This window comes from Anguilla rostrata, chromosome 7 (genome assembly GCF_018555375.3).
Source record: "Anguilla rostrata isolate EN2019 chromosome 7, ASM1855537v3, whole genome shotgun sequence".
NCBI classification, from domain to species: domain Eukaryota; kingdom Metazoa; phylum Chordata; class Actinopteri; order Anguilliformes; family Anguillidae; genus Anguilla; species Anguilla rostrata.
In genome coordinates, this window is record NC_057939.1 from 24,967,170 (window position 1) to 24,995,066 (window position 27,897).

Genomic DNA, 27,897 nt, shown 5'->3' on the forward strand with positions numbered 1-27,897 from the left:
TTAATTCTCATAAATCACACTGTAATATAATGGGCATCAACAGGTAAGAAGTATATTTGGAATACAATGCATGGGGGATTGAGGCAAGCAGTGTTGGGGAACCCACTCTGAAAGCATAGCTTACTGCCAATTAATTCACAGTGAAAGTAGTTGAACTGCAGCAAAGCTACCCTAAAAAGAAATGTTGCTTGTGAAACTACAGTTCCTCAAAAAATGTCATTCAATCTACTTCTCTAAAATCTCTATTTTTTTTAAAGTTTGTTTTCATGTTCCCCTGACATGACGTATGTGTGAACGGTGCCTCCATATCACACACAAACAGAACCACTATGCAGCTCAGTGAGAAAAGTCAGTAATGTGTGGCAATTGGCAGTTCACCGTTGGCAACTATAGTGGAATGGACTTCTTCTCACCAACAGATTAGTGGGAAAAGAGAGAGAGGAGGCAATATTTGGGACCAAAAGTAGCTGGTAGTTCCTGTAGTTAACTACACCTCAAAATGACAAGTAATAAACTACTACAACCACAACACACATTTGAATGTAGTAGAACTATCAACAAACTGCTGCAAAATGTTATTAAATTACAAGTTTAGCTACTGTACATGTAGTTAAACTACTCCCCAGCACTGCTTGCAGCTCTTAAATACTCTCACACACATGCATGAATGCCACTGATTGGCACAGCAGCCACACCAGACACAGGCAGTATTTGGCAGTGCTGTATTAGGGAGTCTACTTATGAGTCTGTGTAGGCAGGCTTCTTCCTTGTCAGCTCCAGCTCTGGCTGCCAAAGAGCACTTTAGCTGGGAGCTGTTACACAACTTATCTCCACTCACACATGCATGTCTCATCGTGTCCTATCTGTGTGTGTGGGTGTGTGTGTTACAAATATATTCTAAAAAATCATAAACTATTTTCTGTAAAACTCTTTCACGCAGGTGAGACAAAACATCTGGGGGACACTGGGATTCAGGTAGAGGAAGAATAGATTTTCTATGTTCTTTGCATTCAACACAGAGCCAGTCAACACGCCTGCACTACACTGTAAAGAGAATTTTATCTAAATACATTCACTGCTTCTAGCCATTTTCCTTATTAAGGTGTGCTTTTGTTTCTTCTTTTTCAGGACATACAACCCCCAAGGTAATTTTGTCTGGGCCTACAGGGGCATGGGTTATGCTACTCTGCACAGTAATAATCAGTGTTAAATCAACTCTGATAGAGCACCTTGTACGCTGATAAAGTGCATTTGATCCCTACTTGATTCATAAAACTCTTAAGAGTTCAATGAACAGTGAACATTTTACTGTGTCTCTCTGGCTGTTTTGCCACTCGACAGATAGTGACCCTAGAGTTCACATTCTTGATCAAATCACCTTGAGTTGCATTCCTGTGAGCACAGCAAGGGTGTGTTCTTCATGGAGCTGCTTTTCTACAGCTCTGGTTGAGCCCTTTAAATGTGGGCTTAAGGCTTAACTCTTCTCGTGTATGTATTCCTCTATATTTGATTTCAGCCAACTTTTCATTTTAACTTCCTTGTAAAGGGCTCTGTGGTGCACGTGTGATTGCAATTGTGGTGTGTATGCTGAAGGAAAAATACCTCTGAAACATAGCATTCAGCATGTTATGAACATGCTCAGGACTGGGCTCTCAAAAGTGATTTCAGTGTTTTGAATTCCATTACCATGGAACACAAGGCCCTGACACTGACATACAAGGGCCCTTACATTGCAAACACAAGGGCCCTTACACTGCAAACACAAGTGTCCTTACACTGAAAACACAAGGGTCTTTACACTGAAAACACAAGGGCCCTTACACTGCAAACACAATGGGTCCTTACACTGCAAACACAAGTGTCCTTACACTGAAAACACAAGGGTCTTTACACTGAAAACACAAGGGCCCTTACACTGAAAACACAAGGGCCCTTACACTGCAAGCACAAGGGCCCTTACACTGCAAACACAAGGGCCCTTACACTGCAAACACAAGTGTCCTTACACTGAAAACACAAGGGTCTTTACACTGAAAACACAAGGGCTCTTACACTGCAAACACAAGGGCCCTTACACTGCAAGCACAAGGGCTCTTACACTGTAAACACAAGTGTCCTTACACTGAAAACACAAGGGTCTTTACACTGAAAACACAAGGGCTCTTACACTGCAAACACAAGGGCTCTTACACTGCAAACACAAGGGCCCTTACATTGAAAATACAAGGGTCTTTACACTGCAAACACAAGGGCCCTTACATTAAAAACACAAGGCCACATTGTCAAATCTTAGGTCCAAAGTTGTTTCTAAAATATATGCAGTGCCCCCCGTACCATTTTGGACATTGATATATTTTTTTCTTGATTTTGCTCTGTACTCCACAATTTTAGATTTGTAATCACATAATTCACATGTGGTTAAAGTCTCAACTTTTTGGCTGGACCGGGCCAGCCCTACAAACGCGAATGTCTGTGACTGACTGACTGACTGAGTGATGAAGTTACACCATTGGCCAGCCAGACCACATGTGTTAGGTCCAGCCATATACTAGGTTTTAGGGGAGGGTCGGGGAAGCAATGGAAGACAGTGCCAGAGTGCATGCTACTAAAAGTTTGTTAGTAAAATCTTTTTGAGAGGATGAATAATTACTTTTCTTCAGCATGGATCCATTTGAAGACAATATGGGGTGTGTTCGTTTAGTCTTTGAATCCGTCATTATGCAGAGAAATAGCTAAACCATTTTTCTTGATAGTATTTCAGTTTCTCTGCAAATGCGTGAAAACATGCTGGTATAATAGAACAATGACGGTAAATATATATATATATATATAGTCCGCTTAGTTCCGTTGCTACCATAATATAACAAACTCTTGTGTCTACAGCTGCAGTTTCTTGCTGCAATTACTAATATTGAATATAAACACAAGACGCAATTTATGCTGTAGTCTGCCAATGTCTAAATAAATAATACGGTACTCTGCGCGCAGCATGCAGGTAGCAGGGATGGCGAGTTGATACTGCGTTTCTTGTTTCGTTTTTTCTCAATGTCGTATTCATTATTTGAAATACGTATTATTATTCTATCTGTCTCTGAGGCGCTCTGAAATGTGCATTCTCTGCTAAGCTGAGAAATGGATTGGAATATGTGTCTGATGCCTTTTTGGCTGGACCGCAGCAGCGGGGCCAGCCCTACAAACGCGAATGTCTGTGACTGAGTGATGAAGTTGCACCATTGGTGGGCCTGGTTATGAAGTTACACCATTGATTGGCCGGATTTACGTATGTTAGGTTCAGCCATAAGCTAGGGTTTGACTTGGTCTTGTTTAAAGGTATGCCTATACATTTTGGTTTCACCATGTAGTAAATAAAATACGTTTTATACATAGACCCCATTTCAGGGCACCATAATGTTTGGGACAAATGGCTTCACGTGTTTCTGATTAATCAGGTGTGTTCAACTACTTCCTTAGTGCAGGTAGAAGAGAGCTTTCAGCATCTAGTCTTGATTCTAGGCTTTTGATTGCGTTTGGAGTCTGTTATTGGTGTTTGTTAACATAAGGACCAAAGTTGTGCCAATTAAATTTATTGAAGCAAGTATGAGGGTAGGAAATAAGAGAAAAACATTGGTCAAACTTTAGGCTTAACAAAATCTACTTTTTAGAACATCCTAAAGGGGACGGAGGACGGAGTGTAGCACAGTGGGTAAGGAACTGGGCTTGTAACCGAAAGGTTGCAGGTTCGATTCCCGTTGTACCCTTGAGCAAGGTACTTAACCGAAATTGCTTCAGTATATATCCAGCTGTATAAATGGATACAATGTAAAATGCTATGTAAAAGTTGTGTAAGTCACTCTGGATAAAAGCGTCTGCTAAATGCCTGTAATGTAATGTAATGTAAAGAAGAAAGAGCGCACTAGTGAGCTCAGTAATCGCAAAGGGTCTGGTAAGCCAAGGAAGACATTTAATGTCGATGACCAAAGAATTCTCACCATAATGAAGAAAAACACCTAACACCTGACCAACAGATCATAAATGCTTTTCACGAGGCAGGGGTGGGTGTGTCAGTGACTACTGTCCATGGAAGTCTTCAGGAACAGAACAACAGAGACTGCAATCCATGATACACTTGTTAGCTGCAAAAACAGGATGACCATGTTACAGTTTGCTATGAAGTACTTAAAAGAGTCTGCAGAATTATGGCAAACGATCTTGTGGACAGAGTGCTGGCAAGAAGAAAGTGTGTAGGCCAAAAAGAACTGGCCAAGACCCAAAGCACCCTCCCTCATCTCTGAAACGTGGTGGGGGTGTTATGGTTTTGGCATGTAAGGCTGCAACAGGTACTGGCTCACTTGTCTTCATTGATAATAGCAGTAGCAGAATTAATTGTTAAATGTTCAGAAGCATCTTACCCACTCAAGGTCAAGAAAATGCCTGCAAACTCACTGGACAGTGCTTAATTCTACAGCAAGGATGAATCCAAACATACTCCTAATGCAACAAATGCAACAAAGTCAAAAACTGGAAACTTTGTAACAGGCATTCACTCGATCTGTGTCCAGTTGAACACACATTTGATATGATGTAGAGCAAACATGAGGCAACTAGCCCCTGAAGCAAGCAGGAGCTGAAAATGGCTGCAGCTTATATGGCAAAATACTAAACATGACTATTTTTATTTATATAACATTAATATGCCTCAAACATTATGGAGCCCTGAAATGAGTGGCTATGTATAAAAAGTGCTGTAATTTCAGCATAATGTCCCAAACATTATGGGTGGCATTGTATGTTTAACCCCTCTTTCAGTCCAAATAATAAAAAATAATGGATGATATTGATGATGTTAAAGGCATCTGGTACACTTCCACAGTGACATTCTAATTTCTTTATTTATTGTAATAACATATGCATTGATGCTTATCTCAGAAGGAGGGAAAAATTGACACTGGAGCATACATTTTGACTGCAGAAGCAAAACACCTTTCAAGGATATAACTATGGAATAATATCTAAAAAGCTGCTTAGTTATAATACAGTGTTAACAATGAGGTTTAGTTAACAGTTGTGTACTGGCCTCATTCTTATTGGTTTATAGGTAACACAATAGAATGTGTGTTTGCCTACAAAGAGTGACATAAACTACAACAAAATAACCAAGAAATGAACGATGAATGTGTCACAATGAATTACAGTAACCCATAGTATTTATCTTGTTATACTTGCTGCATAGATGTAAGCAGTGCATCAAATGTTTTTATTTCTTGCTTTTGAGCAATAGCTGAAGTATCAAGCATCATAATGCTCTTCCATTGAAACTGATACACAAATGGTGGCAGTCACTGTCATTGGTTAAAAACAAGAGATGTGCTTACATTATATTCCTCCCCAGACTCCCTAAACGAGTCGTCAAGGAGCTGAGGGCTCCATCTCCTGTCTCAGTATCCCCCAAAGCCAGGAGGGCCACACACGCTGACAGACGCCCAAAAACAGAGTGAGTTCCGCCTCAGATAATGGCCTCATCATCAAATATTTTCCTGTATCCTCTTTCTGTCAAAGGTGGTTCAGAAGGAGGCTTACACACACCCCTAGACTCATATAAATTATGAAAAAAACGATTAAGTGTAGCAATATTTCCTAAATTATTATTATTATGTATTTATTGTTATTTTTTATTACTGCCCAGGTGAGTCGTATAGCTATAACTGTTTATTTATTTGTTTCACTGACAAATAGCTTTTTTAGAGGAAGAAATAACTTATGTATCACTACAATATTTCATTTAAGCTGCAAATATAGGGACTGTATATATATATATATATATATATATATAAATACATATACTGTTTATATATATAAAATAATGAGCCTACATTTTTATAAATTTTGTTCATGTTTTGTTCATGCAAATGTTTTTTTTTTTTTCTCCCACAGGACTGGGCACCATCAAACTGTAAGTTTAAAAAGAAGATCTGGATGTAAACATCTAAGTCTTACTGTACCCTGAGCAAACTTGGTCTAAAGGACTGTAAAACTAAGCACCACCCTTTTGTGTTTGTTCTGATTAAGCAAATATTGCCAGCCACGTCCACTCACATGTTGCAGTGATCACATGACATTTTGCTTAATTCCCTTTCAGGTAATGAGTAGAAGTCCTGTGAACGGTGAGTTATGGCTGAAATGTGAGAAAATGCAACTCATAGTAATGCAGAAATAACATAAATACACTCATAGTTTGAAAAGGCATTTGAGTAACACAGTGACATTATTACCTGGATTGGAAAATAATTATGAACCCCCTACATGATTCTTGTTATATAATTTTCCAGTATAAGGGATATATATATATATATGTATATATATATTAATCTGACAGTTCAACACAAATTTTTGAAACTGTTGCATGACAGAATGCTGCAGATTGGAATGTAAACATTGCACAAGAATTAAAACAGATCTTTATATTCAGCAGGCATGAGAAGAGAAGCACGACCAATGCAAACCACTTTCTCTCAAGATCTTGAATTCTGCAGGGAGTCATGGTACAGTGGTTCTGTGCATGTGTGTGTGTGTGTGTGTTTGTGTGTGTGTTTTTGTCTGTGCGTGTGCGTGCACATGTATGGGTGTCTGTGGCCTTTTGTTAAGAATGTCTTTATAATATTATTAATACTAATACTATTCTTAACTCTTAAACGTATAGGTCAGCAGGAAGCAAATTGCCTGGTAAGTAACACGGTAAAACGTTTTATATTCGGGGTGTGTGGGGGGGATGTGGTGGTAGAATGACGGTGAGGACCAAAATGAAGCCCTATAGAAGCCTCCACCTTTGGCATCACTCTTGCGATGTTGTTTTACAGCGGCAGGCACGCCGAGTGTGATGGCGAGTCGGCACCACGAATGGCCGCCGACCAGGGGAGACATGAAAACATACGGACATCACGCCAAACCCAGGCCCGCCCAGGTGACGATCCCTCTCTCTCAAATCGCACGCCCGCAGCACTGCACTACTGCGCAGGGTCAGCAAGCAAAAGCTGGTGCACATCTAAGCTCCGTTACTTATAGAGCTGGGGGTTCCTGCCTCTTCTGTTCAGTCACGTCGGGACCTGATTTAAAATTCCAGTCATTACTTGGAATGTCAACATAGAAGTGCAGGGGTATCTTTTCAATTATTCACTGAATTTCAGTTCCTGGATTGACTGACCCCAGTCCTTGTAACATAAAGCTCAATGTGAACAGAAAAGGAAGTGTAAAGTCTAATCTCCATTCATGAAGGCATTGATGCAAATATTGTAAAAATTTTGCCAGGAGGGTTCATCTGCACAGTGTGCCAGCGCTTTGACTTCTGAAGGAATGTGCCTTTCAGGCCACAACTAACTTGAAAAATGAAAATAGCATCAATGTTATGCAGTTGGCTATGTTATAAATGGCATTTATAATACATTTACAACTGCAATTACAATTGTGCAGTTGTACAGGTATTCGGTAGACACTTTTAGCCAAATCAATTTACATGTTTTCATACATTCTTGCAGTTTCAAAGTATTGATCAGCGGTCCCTCATCTTATCGGAAAAGGGGTGTTGTTGCAGGTTTTTTTCTAGCGTAGCACTAAAACACCTGAAGTAGTTTAGGTCTTGACAGAAGACTGCATCTGCACCCAAGGAGGACTGGGGTTGGTCCCATTTCAGTTCAGTCAATGCAAGAAGGGAATTTAAGGGAATTCAGTTTCATACTTGAATAATTAATTGGCCATACAGTGCCCTCAAAACATATGGGAATGGTACAGTGGAATTAGTATTTTTTGGTGTATACCTGCTGACTCCTATAATTTCTCATCAAGAGTTAGTAACTGTCAATTGTCTGTTAACTTTGCACAGCTGAAAATGGAGACTATTCATGTACATATGATGAAATAAAAGCTGATTTAATGTAGTTTTATCTCATATTTATCTTTTGATCCGGAATTGAAATGCCTTGAATATATAGGATTTTTTTTTTAAATTCTGTCTACTGTTCCCACACCTTTGAAGGGCACTGTATTTTAGATGACCAGGGGAATCAAAGTGGGTGTGGAATGAAAGGGATTTTTGTAGCCAATCAGATGTAGGGGTTCATTAGGTGGCCAGATGCAGAACTTTGTGTGGTTATTAGACCAGGATACCATGGTTAACATGGCTTTTCTTTCAAAAAGTGTGACATTATCTCTAATGAGTTCGGACCTTTCCTCAGACCTAACACAGGGATACTCACCTGGTCCTCAAGGTCAGGAGTATTACTGGTTTTCACTTTTGCCTGATAGTCCACAGACTAATAATGTCAGTGACTGGCCAGAGTACACTCACCTGGCAACAGAGGGGAGAAACAAGAACCAGCAGTACTACTGGCCCTATTTGAGGGCCAGATTTGAGTATTGCTGGTTTAATGTATCATCCGAATGACGGCACCTTCTATAGTACAGTGTCCCCATCACTGTGCTAAGGCATTGGGTCTTCCATTTAATTAAGTGGGAAGAGTGCCCCTTAGTGGCCTATCCACATCTCTTCCATCAGTAGCCTAGTTTCCACAAGTCTCCCATCCAAGTAATTCACTAAGCTCAAACTTGCTTAGCTTCAGCCAGTTATACTGAAATGGGATTTGTTTTTAAACATGTTTTTTTACAGACATCCAGTGATCAGAGCTGGTACATTGGCGCATGTGAGAGAGCAAACGCTGAGCATGCATTGCACCTAATGAACACGGTACAGTAAACCAGTCCAGTACTTCCTGTTTCTACACACATTCATGTGTCTATTGCCTATGAACATGCAATATACACTGGTCATTACTGTAATTATAGTGAGGAAAGAATCTATATCTTGTTGTGTATCAAACTATCTAGAGGCTGATTGTAAAAACACTACATGTCCAAAAGTACCCGGACATCACACCACACTGCTTTACACCATTCCCGCGAGTGCTTGGCATTGGTGATCTTGGGCTTGTGTGCGACTGCTCGACCATGGAAACGCATTTCAATAAGCTCCCAGCAAACTGTTCTTGCACTGACATTGCTTCCAGGGGCAGTCTGGAACTTGGCAGTGTGCGTTGCAACCGAGGATTTTACACGCTACACGCTTCAGCGCTCGGCAGGCCTGTTCTGTGATCTTGAGTGGCCTAACGCTTTGCAGCCTAGCTGTTGTTGCTCCTAGACATTTTCCACTTCCACAACACCACTTGGGCAGTTGACCAGGGCAGGGCAGAAATGTGACAAACTGACTTGTTGGAAAGGAGGCATCCTATGACATTGCCATGTTGAAAGTCACTGAGCTCTTCAGTATGATCCATTCTACCGCCATTGTTTGTCTATGGAGATTGCATGGCTGTATGCTTGATTTTATTCACCTGAAGAAGCAAAATCCACTAATTAGGAGTGGTGTCCACATACATTTGGGCATGTAGTGTTTGTACATTCTTTTAAAGTTAAACATAGGTTTCTTGTATTACTTATAAAATAAAAATAGCACCAAATTATTATTAATTATTATTATTATTATTATTATTATTATACTATTACATTAATATTATTATTTTCATCTGAACAGGATGGGGCATTTTTAGTGCGAGATCACTCCAAGAGCTCTGCGGAGGAACCCTTTGTTCTATCACTGCTTTCTCAGAGGAGAGTTTTCAACATCAAAATTCGTTTTATAAAGAGCGCTCGCAAGTACGCCCTTGGAACTGGATTACGGACAAATGATGTAAGTATATATGTGTGTATCTGTGATTTATTTTTGTAAATCCTTGCTAATAATTATCCGCACTGGAAAAAAAAAACAGTTTTTTCAGTGCATTTTAGATTGTTGAGGAATTTTATTTTATTTTACTTTATTTATATATGTTGGATTCAATTAAAATTCTTAAAATAAATTTTATTTAAAATAAATAGGTTCATTTAATTAAATTTAACTTTTAGATGTGACCTGCTGAAGTGTATATACAGTAGATCATGTATGCATGTACATATGTATACCATGGCTTGGATGAATTCTGAATTCTGATTAGTTGACAGCCAGGCATTATATCTGTGTATAGGCATGGTTATCTGGATTACAGACTCATTACAGTTCTAAATAAGTACAGGAAAACTTTAAAGTTGTTGGCTTAGAAATCCCAAAATAAAGAGAAATGTAACCATAGCAACAGCTTATAACAGTTGATAAACAAAACCAATAGCATAGCCAAAGGATAAATATGTGGATAAAAAAGGTTTTCATCCAGAAAATATCTCAGTTGCGACACTTTGCACATCTAGCCGAGCATTTTTGGGGTCAGAGGTGTAATATTTATTAAGTTTTCAAAGTTTTTTAACATAGCGTGGTTACATGAGAGTAAATGACACATCTGACTTTCTGCTTGCGATACCACTAGCTACATTCTTCATACAAATAGTTAATTTGTACTTTGTTTTTCATTGTTGAATGTCTTTTCTCTTTTTCTATGTATCTGATAGCTGACAGTGGTAGACAACTCTGTAGAATATGAACTCTACCAAACATCTACTGTTAGAAGAATAATTATATTTACGTAAGTGGCAGTTGTCTATACATAAAAGTTTTGTACTTGATTAAAAATTTTATTTACATTTCTTCCATGCATTTAGTTGAAGCTATGGTATAACTGATATAAACCAGTATACCAGTGCATATATATGGCACTTCAGGTTGGTCAACAGGGTGTTACTAAAAGTGTTAGTGACATTATGTTAGAACCTTTTGCCTCTAAAAGTGGCTCTGGCTGTTTTGCTGGAAAAAGGACTGGTGCACTTCAGAAAATTGACGACATCATGAGGAAGGAGGATTATCTATAAATACTGAAGCAGCACATCAAGACATCAGCTAGAAAGTTAAAACTTGGTCGCAACTGGGTCTTCCAGCAGGACAATGATCCTAAGCATACCTCCAAAGTTGTAACAAAATGGCTTAAAGATGACAAAGTGAAAGTACTGGAGTGGCCATCACAAAGCCCTGACCTGAATCCCATAGAAAATGTGTGGACTGAACTGAAAAAGCGTGTCTGAGCAAGGAGGCCCACAAACCTGACTGAGTTACACCGGCTCTGTCAGGAGGAATGGGCAAAATTTCCGGCAAAGTATTGTGAGAAGCTTGTGGAAGGCGTTTGATTCAAGTTAAGCAATTAAAAGGCAATGCCACCAAATACTAACAAAGTGTATGTAAACTGTTGGCCTCAACTGTATGTACACCAAAGAATGACCCTTGGAACCATGTCTGTAACTACTGAAAAATTAAGTCAATGGCTGTTTTCACTGGAAAGTAAATAAAAGAAAGTGGGGTCTCTGAATATATGCTGATTGAATATTTTCATTTTCAACAGATGTTTGATTCTGTAGATGCAATCATCAAGTTCCACATGATATTTCCAATTGTCCTGATCGATGGAAAGGACCAGTCATTGCAAAGGAAATGCACACTCACGTGCCCGCTCACGAAGGATGAAGTTGATAAAATATTAGGTCAGTGACATGAGAGAAATGTATGCAGCTTACAATTTGCTTAATTCAAACAGAGCTTATAAATCATGTGCTATTTATGTTGGTTAATAAATGTATCAAATGTGCTATATGTCCTTTAATTCAAGTGTGTTACACCAGTGGGACCACAAAGCTGTATTGAACTTAGAGGTACTTCATTTTCATTAATGGCTATTGAATTCAGATGCAATGTTACATAGAAAATAAATGGCTTTAGCTGATCATTCCAGTTTCATATATGTGACTTCACTGTTGTGAAAAGCCAACAGAAAGTGCATAAAATTTCACATTCTGATTACACGGAACATTTTTTTTTTCATTTATTTCGGCAAAATTGTAATGAAATTATATAAAATAGCCATGACAAACCAAAGCCAGCAGTGTTGGAAGATATTCAAGAAGAATCAGTAGTTACTTCAATAAGAGAAAGTAACACTCAAAAACAGTGTCATTACAAGGTCATTTGACACAAGATAAGAATGTTCAACATTCCACTTGTGTTACATAATCAAACTGTGTTCTTAAAAAAAGGATTGTAAAGATAATAATACACATAAAGCAAAAAACCAAATTAACCCAGACTATTTTTATCTTATGACAATGAAAACAACATTATTTTGACCAGAACATGCCTACCATTCAGTAGTAGAAAACCTCAAAGTACAAACTCACATTGTGAAAATAAAGTTTAAAAAAAGTAAAAACAAAATAGAATGTGCTAGAACAATAAACCCTGTCATCTTTCCCACATTACAGTCAAAATGAATATGTAATAAAATGGCTATGCAAGTGGCTAAGTATTTCAAAAGCTGGCGTGAACCACACACAAACTGAAACCCACTGTCTCTTCCAGTTCACCAAAAATAAAAAATAAAAACTGGTGGCATGCTTTAGTAATTATAATCCTTATTTAAGGAACAACTTAGAACACAGCCACTTCACGTGTAATACTATAACACGTGAAGTGGAGCAACATAACATAGAGGTTGGCCAGTAACTAGAGAATAAAATTAATCACAATAGAGCTGCTGGGTGCCTCATCCTGTTAAGGCACTGTTCCACCATATGGATGGGCCAAAGGTTCTAGTATTGAATCCAGACTGTAACAGTGCCTACTGCAGCTGGTTGCTCCACAGTGCAACACATAATTGGCTCCATAATTGCAGGGAAGACAGTGGCTCATATCACAGTAGTGACCACCGCATCTTCTGTTTAGCTGCACATGAAGTTTCTTCTTCCAAATCCTATCTGCAAGTGTGTCTGTAATGAGGTGTCACATAGCATTGCCTGCTTCAGAGGAGAATGTGTGTTATAACATAATAAGTGTCATACCATGTTAATTATGAATAAAAGTCAGTTGTTTTTAGCCCAATGTGATGGTATGAGGCTGGAATTATACCAGAAGTGGAGCGTACACAGTCCAAGACTGTATTTGATGAGCAATTTATATGCATATTGTTGTTGATGTTGTTGAGTCATCACAGAGATCTGCTTTTGAAATACCGCTTTCCAAATGAAAATTGGGTGTCACTGAATTACCAAAATAAATTAAGATGTTTACTAAATGTTTAGATGTTTAGTTAATGTTTGATGAATATATTTAGATGTTTAGTAATGTTTATCTTTAGGCAGCTATTTCAACACATTGACTAAAGGAACAGAAACATATACGTCCTCCGGGCTCAATGAAAGATTAACCAATCACAAGTCACAATACAACCTTAAAAAAACCCAAAGTAAACACGCTGCATGAGAGCATTTCAAGAAATTCAGCAAGATGAACCACACAAAGTTTACTGTCAAGGTGAAAAAGCACCAGGTACTGTAGGACCCCCAACACAATTTTTACAAGGATAACCTAAAAAAAAAAGGCTTTAGATGAAGTTGTTCTTGCTGTTGGAACATGAATTCCATGATGTAGCCAATATAATTTATGAGGAGAACAGGGCACTCCGCTTCCTTGTATTTTTGTTTCTCAGGGAAAGCTATGCTTAAAAAAAGCTTATATTTGCCAATACAGACATTGCCGTTTATATCCTTTATCACCAAGTTAACAGACATGGTCAGATATAAATAGCACTATTTCCAATGGCCTGGGCCCAGGAGTTCAAAAGTGATCTGATCAGATTTTGACTATCGGATTGGATTAAATCTTGCAAATGGGCAGTTCAAAACCAAAAAACAGGATTGGGATCACTTTGGAATCCGATCAGATGAGGTAATTGAATCCTAGCTTTAATCTGGATCAAATCTTCAAAACGCGTAGTTCAAAACTTTAACATAGGATTGGGATCATTTTGATCCAAAAAATCAGGATTACCTATATCCCAGTAGAATGGTGGATTTAGAGTGGATTACCATAACAAAATGTAGTATACAATTCATTTCAAAATACATTTCAATATAAAAAAGATGGTAGAGTTTGTAAATTAAAATAATACATTGTTTGTAGGCTCAATGGTTGCAAAATTTTTATTGACTTTTTTCTGTCACATTTACAGTGGCCTCTAGCCTACCTCTCAGACCACTGTATTCAACCAAATATTAAGTTTATCATCACAAAGTTATCTCAACAAATATTATATCAATCATAAATTAAATTTTGAATCATCAAACAATTATCTACAAATAATAGGCACTAGTCCATCAAAGCATTCCTTGAAGATGCTGCTCTAGAGCTGCCTTTCAATGAAGAGGATCTGTGAAATTTTTGTTGTTGTTGTTACATTATTACATTACATTACAGGCATTTAGCAGACGCTCTTATCCAGAGCAATGTACAACAAGTGTCCCTATTAGATTTATTGTTTTTGATTAAAATGTGGCTTTTTATTATGAATTAAATCAAGTGCTGTTATATATGTGGCACAAAATGATTTATTATATTCTTCTTAATAAATGGCTCAAACTGCTATTCCTTGTATCAAGAGCTGTCAGAGTTAAAAGATAACTTTAGATGTTAAAAAAAGAAAAGGTTGTTTACATTTGTAGGGCCATAAAAATTGACACTCAAAAAGTTACATATTGCACCTTTAAAGCCCCCCAAATATTATATATAATTTGAAGGTTAGAAAATCGTAATCTTTCTCAGTAATGTTCCAGGGCTTTAAAGCACTGATAATCAGGATCTGGTTATCTTGAAAAGTCTGAATCTGGATCAGGGTGATCCTATCCTGAATTGCTTTGAAATACCTGGACAAAATCTGGCTGAGTTGTCTGATCCTGGATCACAAAATATGGGATTTCAAAATCTGATCGGATCTGATTGAGATAAAAAGTTTTGAACTCCCGGGCCCTGGAGATATAAATCCAAATCCTCCCCCCAACAGTCTTTGCCTATGACCTCAAATATGTCAATAGTGGGGCTAATTAACTTTGAAAAAGCGGTTTCACAAAGGACAAGTTCCTTCACCTTAAAAAACCATAAAAACTACAGAAAATAAGCTACCCTCAAAAGAAATGTTCATTTAAGATAAAAAAAAAGTACTTTAAATGGTTTCAAAAGTGCTAGCAACAAATGCTAAATTAACAATAACGCAAATTAATATGACTTTAAAAAATGAAAGCAATTCTGATGTTAAAACATTTCATTAACAACTGTATGCAAGGATGGTTAACCATGTTTCTAAAGGCAGTTTCTGAGCAGCCCACAAGAATCTGCTGGTGGACCAAGACAAGGAGATTGTTTTTGGTATTGCATGTTAACTTCTGTTAAACCTCAGCTCAACACCTCAGGTAAATCCAGCCTAACACTGTTAGTTATGAATATGTACATCAAACACTTTTTATTTCAATGGTATTAAACCTCTGGCCAATCAAAGAAGGGTTTCATCTGGGCTAGACACTAACTGATACACACATTAAAGGTAAGATTTCGTAATGTTACATATTAATATCATGACACATATTCTAAGATGATGTTTGGAGTGCACAAAAAAGCTATCTCCATTAGAAGGTAAAAATTAACATGTACTGACAATTCACCAGAAACTTCCAGGAGTCAATGGTTGATGGGATTACTGTTCTTGGCTGTAAACTAATGAGATTCCATACAAAAAAGAAAAGAAAAAGAAAAACCTCAAAGAGGATACAACTCACTGTGATCACGATTCCGGAACTCGAAACTGGCAGCTCTACATTGGGTTTACATATATAAATTCATTGAGCACTTAAAATTTGTTTTAACTGGCAATTAAAGAGTTTAATTTACATTACAACACTATATTAAATCTGTTGTCTTATTTGAGGATAATGTGTTCATTTTTTACAACATATTTTATTAGCATCTGCCCTTCCAACAAATTTAAAAAATATTAACTGAGCTCAACTGGAAAAAGCCATAAATACCATGTCTACATGATCACGCTTGTTAAACACTGCAACAGAGTGAAATTAAATTTCCTAAACTTTGCAACCACAGACAAAAAAAAAAATTAACATAATGTAAATAGCTTCTCATTAGCTGTACATATTTCACAGAAAATGAAAAACCGAATTGCACTAAACATTTGGCATTCTCAGTTGTCATACTGGTTTTCTGGTTTTTCCTCCCATGTTAAAAACTTGACCAATTCTAAGCCAATTTTTAATTGGGAAATAATAAGACATAATTATTATCAACAATCACACTCTTCATTTGCTTTTTGCTGTGAACTATATTCATGAAACAACATTGCTGGAAATTCCTTAATAAGGAATCCAATTTAATTTTCCATGGTATTTTCAGGGAGCATTAAATACCTAATAAGGTTGCTTGTATAGAAAAAAATGATATAGACATACGAGACAGTGATTCAACCTATATACAATATAGAAAACAGAAATATATTTCATGGATATCTCAAAGATATTGAAATGCCTTTTCAGATGTAACACACCTACTACAACACCTAAAACATGCCTTATTCACAACTCTGTTATGTTAAGTTCTCTGTAGTTTCAGTCTTCCACATCCAAGGACTTCTTCCTTTATGTTTCTTAAAAACATGTTCACCGGACTAGCACTTGAGTGTCTGTTGGAGTGTCTCTAAATACAAATCCCACTATCTGGTATTTGTTTTGATGGACCTTCTTTAGTTTCATTTTTAATGTGTGCCGGGTCTGGTCTGTTGATTGTCGAGTTGTCCTTGAGTGCCACATAACAGACCGTTCTCCTGTGGGGAGCGCACAGTTGGGGTGGTTCTTATTGCCTCTAAGCATGGTTTGCATGTTGGTCCTCACCCTAAAAGTCTGTGGCTTTGGATGATTAAGGACAACAACGGGTTGGTCAGGCCCTGGGCATTTAACCGGCTGATCCTCTTTCAGCGGAATGAGCCAGAGTCTTCCTGTGTCTCTTTGGGTTTTCTTTGTCACTTGTGATGAGGATTTCGCTTTAGAGGTCTTCTTGTGTTTTTTCCTCTTCTTGTGCTTGGCTAATTTCCAAGCATCATCATACCCATCATGAGTTTGCGAATCCTGTTGCTCCCATTCTTCATCCAAACCCTTGTTTTCTGCTCCTGATTTCCTCCTTTTCAGTGAGAGCTTAGGAACCTTGTTCTGGCAAGAGTGGTCCGTGTCCAAAATGTTCTGTTCATTTAAACTGCTGAAAAGGACAGGCCTAGGCATCCAGCTGCCTATCATCTCTGAAGCTGGTGTGGATATCTTCAGAGTAAGTGAGGGCTTGTTGGACTCAGAGATCTTCAGCACGGCTCCTTGTGGAATGAACATGGGCAAGGAGTCTTCCAGAATTTTTTTATTTTTCTGTTTAGTGGGAGCGTCCGCTGGATTTTTGACCAGGTCACGGGGCGAAATCTTGTTCAGCTGGGGTAAGTAAGTCTGACCCAACAACGGAGACCTTGGTGCTTCACTGGCAGGGCTCGGCGAGTCCGTCTTAACACTGTCTGCGTTAGTGCCTTTTTCTCCTTTACTTGTGAGCTTATGATTTGTTCCTCCTTTAGGGCTGCCACAGGTATCCACTGACGTTGATGTACGTCTGGTGGACAATATGTTTTTTGAATTCCCTTGCTCTGGAACAGCAGATATGTTCCCATTCTGAGGGAAAATTCCCAGGTTGTTGTTTAAAGCCTGCTCCCACCTGATGCAGCCTGGGAAATCCCCAGGGCCTTGACTAATGGAAAATACTGATGATATGACTGGTAGCTCAGTGGTAGCCGGAGCATCATGTGAATCCTTATCATCAGCAACTTTCTCAGAAATGGGGTTGACAAAAGGTATGAAATCCAGAGGACAACCGTTCCCTTTAGTCATAGTATCACTCCCACAGGGAGAGAAGGAATTACTTGTTGGATGTGATGGAAAGTCACAGATTACCTCCTCCTTAGGAACAATATGACAGGGGAGGTCACCAGTATTACAGGTTTTTGAGGGTACAGTGGGTCTGACAACATTCTGCTGGACGGCATTATTTGCAGTACTTTGAGTAGATAATATGGACTGAGGCTGAAAAGGACTCTTGAGTTTACCGGAACTCAGTGATTTCTGTCCCATTTGCTGGCGCACACTTTTCGATGCTTCCTTCCTAGTGTTGGCACCAAATTCCCTCGCAGGCTCACCAGATTTTTCTTTCACAGCCCCTTGTGCTTCTTTCGAGTGTTCTTTTAAGTTTGGACCTCGATCACGGGACACATTCAACACAGTTTTTACTGAGGAGAAATCCCTTTTTTTCACATTCTGGTTTACAATATGAGGCTCTGGATGGATTGCCTTGCTCTCTTGTGCAATGACACTGCATCTGAAGGTTGGTTTATCTATGTGGCTGTTTTGAACACCGACACTCCCAGTTTGAGCCTCCAAATTCTTCACAGGTGATTTGGTTTCAGCAGTTTGCTGTGAGACTAACTTAAGCTCCAGCTCCTTGGTCCCATTGACTGTTTTCACCTCCACGAGTTCAACAAAGCAGCCAGGGGGTATGTCCATTTCTGGTGGATAAGCAATAGTCAAGGGTTTGTCATGCTGAATGGGTTCATTTAGGGGAGACAAAAGTTCCACCTGGACCTTGGACAAACCACTAGAATTACTTGTCTTTCCAACGGCATCACTGCTGACTGGTGCATTACTAACCACACCCACAGGGGGCAAGTCCACGTCTGTGCTCAAGGGTGATGCATACATGTGCGTTTTGGTCGAGTGGGGCTGCTGTTCTAAATTAGTCTTGGTGACTCTGTATGAGGCTTTCTCTTCAAAAACCTTGTGAACTCGTTGAGTGTGCTTCACGATGTAGTCATTTCTCACTGCACCATAGGGGCAGAACTGGCACTTGAAGGGGAAGGTGCCAGTGTGCTTAACGAGATGCCGCTGAGATTCGCCTCTGGTGTACGAGACATGGTTGCAATAAGAGCAAGAGAAGGTCATTTCCACGTGCTGCAAAACATGCTTATTGAACTGATCCACGTCTATGGATGAAAAGCGACATTTGTCACAAGAAAATCTGTTCCGATTGTTATTCCATTTAGACAAGGCCAGAGATTTTTCTGAATTGTTTTTCTTTGTTGTGTTTTCCACAAAAGAAATGAAGACATTCTGATGCTGACTGATTGGATTCATGTCGGTAGAATTACTCTTGTGGTACAAATACCAAAAATACCAATAAAATACCAAAGGTTGATGGTTAAATCATCTGTTTTCCTGCTATTCCATCCCCAAGAAAACACAGAGTGACCCAGGCATCTTTCAGAGGCACAAACTCAACTTTAGAAGTCATCCTGTAGTTATTTCACATGAAGAAACACAGACGTGAAGTAGGAAGCATCTTCAAGCAACAAAAAACCTAAAAAAAAAAAAAAAACTATGTATAAAGATCACATTTTCACACTGACTGAAAGTGTTCATTTAAAATTTCACTGTAATCTTAATGCAGTACACAATGACTCACTCCTCCTTTGAAAAGTGTCACTTGCTCTGTCCTTTCATCCACCTGTATAGGCAGAATCCAACTGCAAAAAAAGAGAAAATGTTTTAGCTATTTTCCTTAAAAAACTGAATTTCTTGCAAGTGTTAAAGCTTTTGTTTCACCACATAGAAATATCTTTGTATACTGCACTTTTTTGATGTGGCTGTTGATGGCAGCAGCAGGATGAATTTTGATGTATACAGTCATCTTAACTGCTCAAATCAAATCAAATGCAGACTTCAGGCATTCATTGAATGCAAAGGATTTGCAAAGAAGTACTAAATATAACAACATTAAGAAAATGTTAATCTTTTATAGCCCGATTAGATGGGAGTGTATCTATGTTCCCAGGGTCCCAAATCCCCAAGGTCCTATGTTCCCAGGGTCCTATGTTCCCCAGTTCAATATTCTGTTAACACACATTAACCCTCCTATTGTGTTCGGGTCAAATTTGACCCGTTTCAAGTTAAAATATTTCATTAATATTATCCAGTTTTTTTTATTGGAACAATGCATCAAAACAGCTATATAAACACAACAAAACCCCATTATGCGCTCTATAGAGCTGGGGAACATAAGACCCTGGGAACATAGGACCCTGAGAGAGCACATAGCCTATGTAGAGCTGGGGAACATAGGACCCTTTGTCATGTTCCCATTAGCCTATGTGCCATATAAATCTGGGGAACATAGGACCTTGGGAACATAGGAATGACCTCGATTAGATGCCGGTATCTAAAAATTGCATTCTCTTAAATTATTGTTTTTATCTGTCACCGATTCAAGGAGCACTACTTAGACTCTTCATACTTTTATACAAAAAAAACTCTGTCGTGATTGGTAAAAATAATCAAGAAATAATACAGAAATAATAAAAGAAATAACAAGGCAGTCCCAAAGGAGGGCTGAAATTGACAGCCCAGGTTGATGATTAGGGTATTTTATAATCCAATAATTGTCTGCAACAAGTAAACAACAGCTAATACTACAGAGATGGTATTGATATCACTAAAATCCCACTTTGACCCCTAAGCAATCAATCAGCTCTTTGTACACAGGCTACCAAACGTCATTATTCATTATGTATTATGTTCATTGAGCTGACAGCGTTCAGGAGCAGTTGAAAACAAATTTTTCTATGAACATAAATAGAATTTCGCAGGCAAAAAGTGATGTTTTTCTAAACAGCAGTTTGCATACCCTACAAACAGTGAAACAATGATATCAATTACACATTCCAGTGGCAAGTAAATTACTTAAAAGAAAGCTACTACCTGAAACTACCTCTCTATGATGTACCCATCATGACTTTTGCCCCCGCTTGGAAACCCTGTATACATTAGGTACCTTACAGTCTCGTTTTCCAAGGTAATTTTCACAGCTTTTAAACATAGCTTACATCGCTCTTCTAGCTAAAATGATAGCTTCGCTATTTGCTGTGTACCCAGTTATTTTCACTTTGTGTTTTTGCATAGTGCAGGAGTGCATGCGCATGCTTTATCAATTGTTTATTGGAGCTTTGTTTATTGGAAAATGCTTGCATAAGAGACACTGCAGTACTGATTAAGGGCACTATATTACTGTAAATAGTATATGATTGGATTACATATTTTTGTAATTTTTCTCCTTATGAGCTCTCATCCTGTTGTGATTGGGAGATTTACTGCTGACAAGCCTAATTTACAGCAGTCTGACAGCAGAGTGCAGGTCAGAGCACACAGCAAAGTAAAAACCAAGTGGTTTGATTGTTTTTAAGTGAATTTAGTTTGTGTGATAAGTAACCATTATGGACACATTTTGTAAATAGAAGCTCTCCAAAAGGACAGAGTTTGACTGTAATACAAGGCTAAGTCAAAAACAGACAATGGGTAAATAATGAATATTTGTTTTGTAGGGTTCCAGAGAGTACCACCCTCAATGGAATTAGCTTCTGGATGTGGAATATGGCTGGGAAAAAATATATACAGAATTTTCCAATTTGGAGAGGTTTGGTACCATTTGGAGGTTTTGGGGACACTTGGGCCCACCTTTCGGGAAACACGTAAATTTTACTTCTTTGTTCAATCCACTCAGATTTTTATCCTAGTGATGTATACATCCTGGGGTACAATTCAAAAAATAAATCTATTTTTACCCAGTTTCAGGAGTACATATAATCACTACAGAATAAAGAAAGTACAAAACAATTTTTGGATTTGGATTCTTTCTTCAGAATGAGTATGCTCTGTATGTTTACAGAGTGAAACTCCCATAGGATCAAAGGATTTGGTCATTTTGGTACAAATGTGCTCTTTATTTCAAGCAATGTGGTTTATTTAAGACAGGGGATTCTTACAACTAGCCCTGTGTTTTAAGTGGGGTTTAAGGGGTTAGTTTATTCAGTTGCTTATGGTTCTCTAAAATGGGGCAACTACTTATGAAAAGGGCTGTAATTCCTACAAGGTTTGTCTGATATGGATGAGAATACTCTCAAACTAAATATGCACTTTAACCTTATATTAATGGTTTTACTTCAAATCCAATGTGCTCGCATACAGAGCCAAAACAACAAAAATTTTCCCACTGTCAGGCCAGCCAAATCAGGGCCATAGTTAAGTCAGCAGCTAGGACACATTTCTCCTGCAAAATATGATAATAGGTCATAGATAACAGGTGAATAGTTTAGGAGTTTTCAGTGGAGTATTGCTGCGGTCTTATTGGATCATGGTGACGATACTGCTTGGCTTAGAAGCATAACTGAAATAAATTTTTCATAGATCCTTAATGAGGAAGTTGATCACTGAAACAAGTATCAAATCTCAGCAAGAGACAACAGTGATTTTAGTGAATGTATGCATGTTTAAAAACATACAGTTGTCTATACCACTGTGTTACCGAATTTCATTCATTTATGTCAAACCATTTCAGTTATTTGTATTTTTGTCATTTTTATTTCCTTTCTAAGACCAACTGTTTTTAATAACTTTTTAGAGGACCTTGCAATGAACAAATTGTTGAAAGTTATATCATGTCAAATGGTCTAGGAGGAAGCCCATTTGACATGGTTTAACTTTGACTTTTGTAAAAAAAAAATATATATATATATTCAAAATGGCGGAAAATGTTAAATGGTGGACATCCTACTACTATAATTGGAGAGCGGTTTGTGTGTACGTGTGTGTGTTTGTGTGTCCCACTATTCCTCCAATTCACATTCCTCCAATCCCTCCAAACTTGCCCCAAAAAAGTTTCAGGGGGCCAGTGTTTGCATATGCTGTTTTTCATAATTTCATTTTTAATGTTAAAGAAATACTCACCAGTTTTACTTTTTATTTTGCAATCCGGAACTACTGTCACCCAGAACTACCATACCATACCAATGGTAACAGTTACACCACTGTAGGAGGCCTGGCCCCGCTTGGTACTTATTCACTGTTTTGGTACTTATTCACTGTTCCGTGTGTTTTCTGGTCTCTTAAACTGTGAGCCTGTATGGAGAGTGGTGCTTCGCTACCGAGTTGTTTGTTTTGGCACTGTTTTTGTGGTTTAATAAAGCGTTGATTCGTAAATTCGACTTTTGTCTCTGACCCGTAAGTGGAACATCACACCACAGACGGTTTAGAACTGAAAACGCTGGAGAGGGTACATTCAAGACAGAGAGTTTTTTCAAGAACGTTTGTATCGAAAACACTGGGGAGGATCCATTCAAGACAGAGAGTTTTGAAGAACGTTTGCATCATGGCTAAAAAGAAGCGCAAATCACTGTCGCAAAGTCGTGATGCCAAACGCAAGAGATTGGCACGAGCTAGGGAATCTCCAGAGAAGTCAGGTAAGAATTCTGAAGTATATTGCTGATTCACCGTTTGGCGTTAGCATGCTAATAAACTACCTAGCTAGCTTTCATGCTTCTTGCGGTCAGTGCTAATAAACTACCTAGCTAGCTTTCATGCTTCTTGCGGTCGGCGTGGTCTACACGGTGCTGATTCACTGTCTACCTTTTGCATGCTAACAAAGTACTGAGCTAGCTAAGGTGACCAGATTTCTGAAATGAAACCCGGGGACATTTCCAGTTTGGCGGTCAATATATCATTAAAATATTAATGTTATTATCTATGAAATAAAAAAGGGGACAATTCCGGTTTCATGTACTTTGACCATGGTAACTGTTGTACTGTAATAAACTATGGTGCAGGCCGACTGTTAAAACTGGGTACTAAGTAAGTAACTTTATAAACCGTGTCAGAAAATCATAGTTTACAGTACTATGGTGAGTGAAGCTATGGTAAACTATGGAACACACAATAAAGAAAATGGTCAAACACACAATAAAGAATATGGTCAAACTACAATGCTTCAATACAGTGTATTTAATTATCTATACGTACAAGACAGACAAGCAACACTACCGAGTTTTCCACAGCAGTTTTCTCTAAAACTAGTGCAAGCAAGTAGTTAGTAGAAGAAGAGTGATATGAAGCTGCTATAGCGAGCAGCACCCTCTGTTGGCCAACACAAGCGCAATGGAGAGGCCTGGGGTACAGCGAGAAAAGTCTCAGGGCTCAGGGGAGGCTCAAGGACAACGGTTGCAACGCCAAAAGGGCACTTTGTTCTAGTTATTATAACTTCTAAGCATTTACATTGTCCATGAGCAGAGACATATAGTGTGCTTAATTTCAAATCTGTAGTCCACAAGGGGCAGGATTCATGATTTTTTGTTTATATTGGAAATTCAACTGAGTTATAACACCCCCAAGTGGCTAATCAGTGCTAAAATTGCTTAGTGGCCATATAGAGGTACCCTTTACCAATGCCAAGTTTCATTGGTCTCACCGATGTGGTTACGTTAAAACAGAGGAAAGAAAATGGCTAGTGGCATTTCCAAAATGGCAGTCAATTCAAGAAGCCAGTGATCCACAAGGTCCATATATATGTTCCAGATTAGGAAATTGGTCACTAAAGCAAGTAGCTATAATCTCTAATAGACAAGTTTTTGCCACTGTATTTCAGTTGGGCGATACTTTTGGTTGGTGATTTTCATGTGAGTGTCAATACAGCAACAAAGTGTCATCAATTTATATCAGAATGCTTGAGAATTACTAGCATTTTTGTGATAAGCCATTCCCACATCAATTTTTATTGGCTTTTGTTTGTGTACTTACTCCCATGTTTTTTTTTAGTGCCAACTATCCTTACAGTAACTTTTTAGACAACCTTCAAATGAACAAATGTTAGGCTACATGTTGATGGGTCATGTGGTCTAGGAGATGTGGAATGGCGGAAAATCTAATATGGCGGACTTAATGGCTTTGATGGAATTACTTCTAGTTGAAGAGACGATGCACCTCTTGACATTGCTTTTATGTAGCCTACCTATGACAAATGGGGCAGGAGTTTTTTTGTTTCATTTAACTGTATGCTATCCTGCCATCATGTGGCCAACTGTGGTTAAATTTGCTGCACGACTATTCTGTGCAAGGACCTACCATTGTGCAGTATTTTGTCAATTTATCCATTTTTCTGGAACTGCAAAAAATGGTAGAAGACATAATAATAATAATAATTATTATTATTATTATTATTATTATTATTATAAAAACCATCCAATGCAATAGGGAGCCTTGCACCAGAGGTGCTTGCCCCCATAATTAAATGACTTGTTAATCAATCATATTCTTAAACAACACATGCATTCATTTTCTGCACTGTATTCTGTGGAAACAAGAGACAACAGCCAAAAACACATAGGAGTCAGTGAGTGCAAGCGTAATCAATATGAACACCTAGCCTATTTAATGAAACTAAGCACCAGTTTTAAGGAAATTCTAGGCTATATTTTGTTAAAATCAATGGTTGGTTCTTGTGTGGAACCTCAAAAAATATTTACACTGACATTTTCCTTTAAATGAAGCAAATGTAGTAATACTGTTGAAATACAACTGAGGCATGTAGCCTAGCACTTTTCACTTAATATTTTACTCTATTTGGATTCCTGGATAAACTGACAAAAACCAGGCACTCGTATAGCTACAAAAGCACCCACACTAAAATACAGTGTACTTATTAAAAGGAATCTAGAATATCATACCAGATTGTGTAATAATGTAGAAATCCCATCACATGCATTGCCTGAAATGCCACCCCAAAAGCATTCCAAATCACACACAGTTTGTTTCTACATGTATCAGAAACAGATTAAATCTGAATTATTTTGACAAATTGGGTAAATGTCTAAATACTGGTTAAGTTTATTAACTCTGGAAAAACTAAACAAAGGCCAGAAGAATTATGTAGCTAAAATAATCAAGTTTTAACTGCACAAATATTTTGTCAAAATCATACTGTTATAAAAAAAAAAAACTTTGTTATGTACAATAAAATGACAGGAGGTAGGCTATTTTTTTCATCAATATTTGTAGCAACAGTACATGATACTGGCAACACTACAGAAATTAATGCAAAATTTTACAGTTAAAGAATAATTTAGGATGCATTCCTGCACATTTTAACCAATTAGTCTGAATGCAGAGAACTTAAGTTCGAGCACCAAAACTGCAAGTTTTAGGCTACTTCAATTTGTTTACTTCAATAACTGAAAAAATATAGTGAGCTCCACAATGTTTGTGACAAAGACTTTTTTTTTTCCTTGATTTGCTTCTGTACTCTACAATTCTAGATTTGCAATTAAACAATGGACAATGCAGATACTCAGCTTTTATTAAAGAACATTTTAATACATCTTGGCTTCACCATGTAGAAATAATAATTTTGAAATAACAACACTTTTTATACATAGCTCCCCCAATTCAGGGCGCCATAATATCTGGGTCAAATGGCTTCATAGGTGTTTATGACTAGCCAGGTGTGTGCTTCTTTAGTACAGCTTAAAGTAGCCTACCTAGTCTTGAGTCTAGGATTTGGATTGCCTTTAGAGTCTGTTATTAGTGTTTGTTAGCATAAGGACCACAGTTGTCCCAAAGACAGTCAAGGAAGACATTATGAGGCTGAGAAATAGGCAATATATATTTTCTTTAAGAAAAGAAAAAAAAAAAAAACAGTCCAAGACATAGGCCAAACCCTAGGCTTACCAAAATCAACTGTTTGGAACATCATTATGTCGAAAGACAGCACTGATCAGCTCACTAAAGGGTCAAGTAGGCCAAGGAAGAACTCTACAGTTTATGACTGGTAAAGGTAAAGGTAAAGGGCTGTTATTTCTACATCGTGAAAACAAAATGTATTAAAATACCCTTAAATAAAAGCTGAGAATCTACAATTTAACCACATGTGCATTGCTCGATTACAAATCTAAAACAGTGTAGAGCAGAGGCAAATCAAGAAAAAAAGTATTTATCCCAAACATTATAGAGCTCACATATATAATGCATCCAAATTTTTCATCCAAATTAAGTTACTCTAAAAAAAGACAGTAGGCTATGAGAAATTTGTTACGCCTCACAGCACCAACAAAAAAAAAAAAAACAGAAATTCACCTAGAAGACATAAAATGCCTATAACCCCGAAGCTCTTTACTATCTCTGATTTTGGGTAATATACAATTAATTTAATATCTGAGTGATACTAATTAATCAATGTCATTTCATTTTTATAGCCTAATCTATATGCTTGACATGGATTTATTCAGTCTTTTAACATTATTATTATTTATCTAACAGCGTTGTTTTTTTTAATTGTTTCTCATAGCCGAAACTAAACATGTAGAACTGAAATTGGCAACGTTTATAGAGTAGAAAATGCATTCGCAAGAATGCGCTGTTATCTGAAGAAACCGTTTCGACCACACTTCTACATTTTCGAGAATACTGCAGAAAACAGCTGACGCTCGAAGAGTGAATTGCAAGCTATCTTCATATGTGTGAAATATGCAATGTTCTAATTTACTGTTGGTATATTTTAGTTCCACAGGACTCAATAAATATGACCAATGTGGATAGCTAGCTACCGTAACACCGCTTTCTACACACACCGAGACAACTGCGCAAACCAATTTACGTAGAAGCACATCTACGCCCCTATGAGATAAACTATTCGCATAAAACGCAAAACAGATCGCACAACGAGGCTAGCACCCCAACTAGCCAAAATGGGAGGAATCTAACGATTCGAAGCATATTCTAAAAGCACCTATACCAGTTGTGGACCATAGCTATGCACGCTCACTTTCAAGATGTTCTAATGCAAAACAAGCTATTTCACAAACCTTGAACTACTGTTGCGCATTACTGAAATTCCCATATGATTCCTAATCACACTGGCAAATGGTGTCCTGGGTATTGTCTTCTCTCATTCTGGAGGAAGAAAAGAGAACCCGTGTAACGTCCAACAACAAGCTGTGATTGGTCAAATTCGCAGTGGAGCAGTAGATCTCTACACCGTACTATGCGCTGTGCATTTAACCCTTCCTTGTCCTCAGAATATGTTAAGAAGTCTGTGTACCAATTATCTCAGAAAAAAGTTGATGAAAACATGTGTGTGCGCGTGCGTGTCTT

The 27,897-nt window shown here is 38.0% G+C and overlaps 2 protein-coding genes across 7 annotated transcripts in view; one reads left to right on the forward strand and one right to left on the reverse strand.

The window, feature by feature from the left end:
* Positions 1–11,609, forward strand: part of LOC135259448 (lymphocyte cytosolic protein 2) — a 32,105-nt gene extending 20,496 nt beyond the window's left edge. For 4 of the 6 annotated variants that reach the window (XM_064343864.1, XM_064343866.1, XM_064343868.1 and 1 more), the window contains exons 9-19: positions 941–975; positions 1,129–1,145; positions 5,390–5,491; positions 5,932–5,950; positions 6,137–6,161; positions 6,467–6,539; positions 6,698–6,720; positions 6,855–6,958; positions 8,657–8,734; positions 9,578–9,733; positions 11,367–11,609. In XM_064343864.1, coding sequence (XP_064199934.1) covers positions 941–975; positions 1,129–1,145; positions 5,390–5,491; positions 5,932–5,950; positions 6,137–6,161; positions 6,467–6,539; positions 6,698–6,720; positions 6,855–6,958; positions 8,657–8,734; positions 9,578–9,733; positions 11,367–11,513 — 779 coding nt within the window. In that variant the 3' untranslated portion in view covers positions 11,514–11,609. Of the gene's footprint in view, positions 1–940; positions 976–1,128; positions 1,146–5,389; positions 5,492–5,931; positions 5,951–6,136; positions 6,162–6,466; positions 6,540–6,697; positions 6,721–6,854; positions 6,959–8,656; positions 8,735–9,577; positions 9,734–10,485; positions 10,560–11,366 lie in introns of all 6 variants that reach the window. The other 2 variants (XM_064343867.1, XM_064343865.1) reach the window with 2 other exon arrangements.
* Positions 11,610–13,981: 2,372 nt separating this feature from the next.
* Positions 13,982–27,892, reverse strand: LOC135259446 (zinc finger protein 518B). The gene is made up of 3 exons (XM_064343860.1): positions 27,609–27,892; positions 19,394–19,454; positions 13,982–19,288 (listed from the first exon to the last, which is right to left on the reverse strand). The coding sequence occupies exon 3, from the start codon at positions 19,063–19,065 to the stop codon at positions 16,513–16,515; it is 2,553 nt and encodes an 850-aa protein (XP_064199930.1). The 5' UTR covers positions 19,066–19,288; positions 19,394–19,454; positions 27,609–27,892; the 3' UTR covers positions 13,982–16,512.
* Positions 27,893–27,897: the final 5 nt, after the last annotated feature.

What these genes read in the sequence shown, in the direction of transcription:
- LOC135259446 (XM_064343860.1), bottom strand. Translation starts at nt 19,065, where the DNA reads ATGAATCCAATCAGTCAGCATCAGAATGTCTTCATTTCTTTTGTGGAA.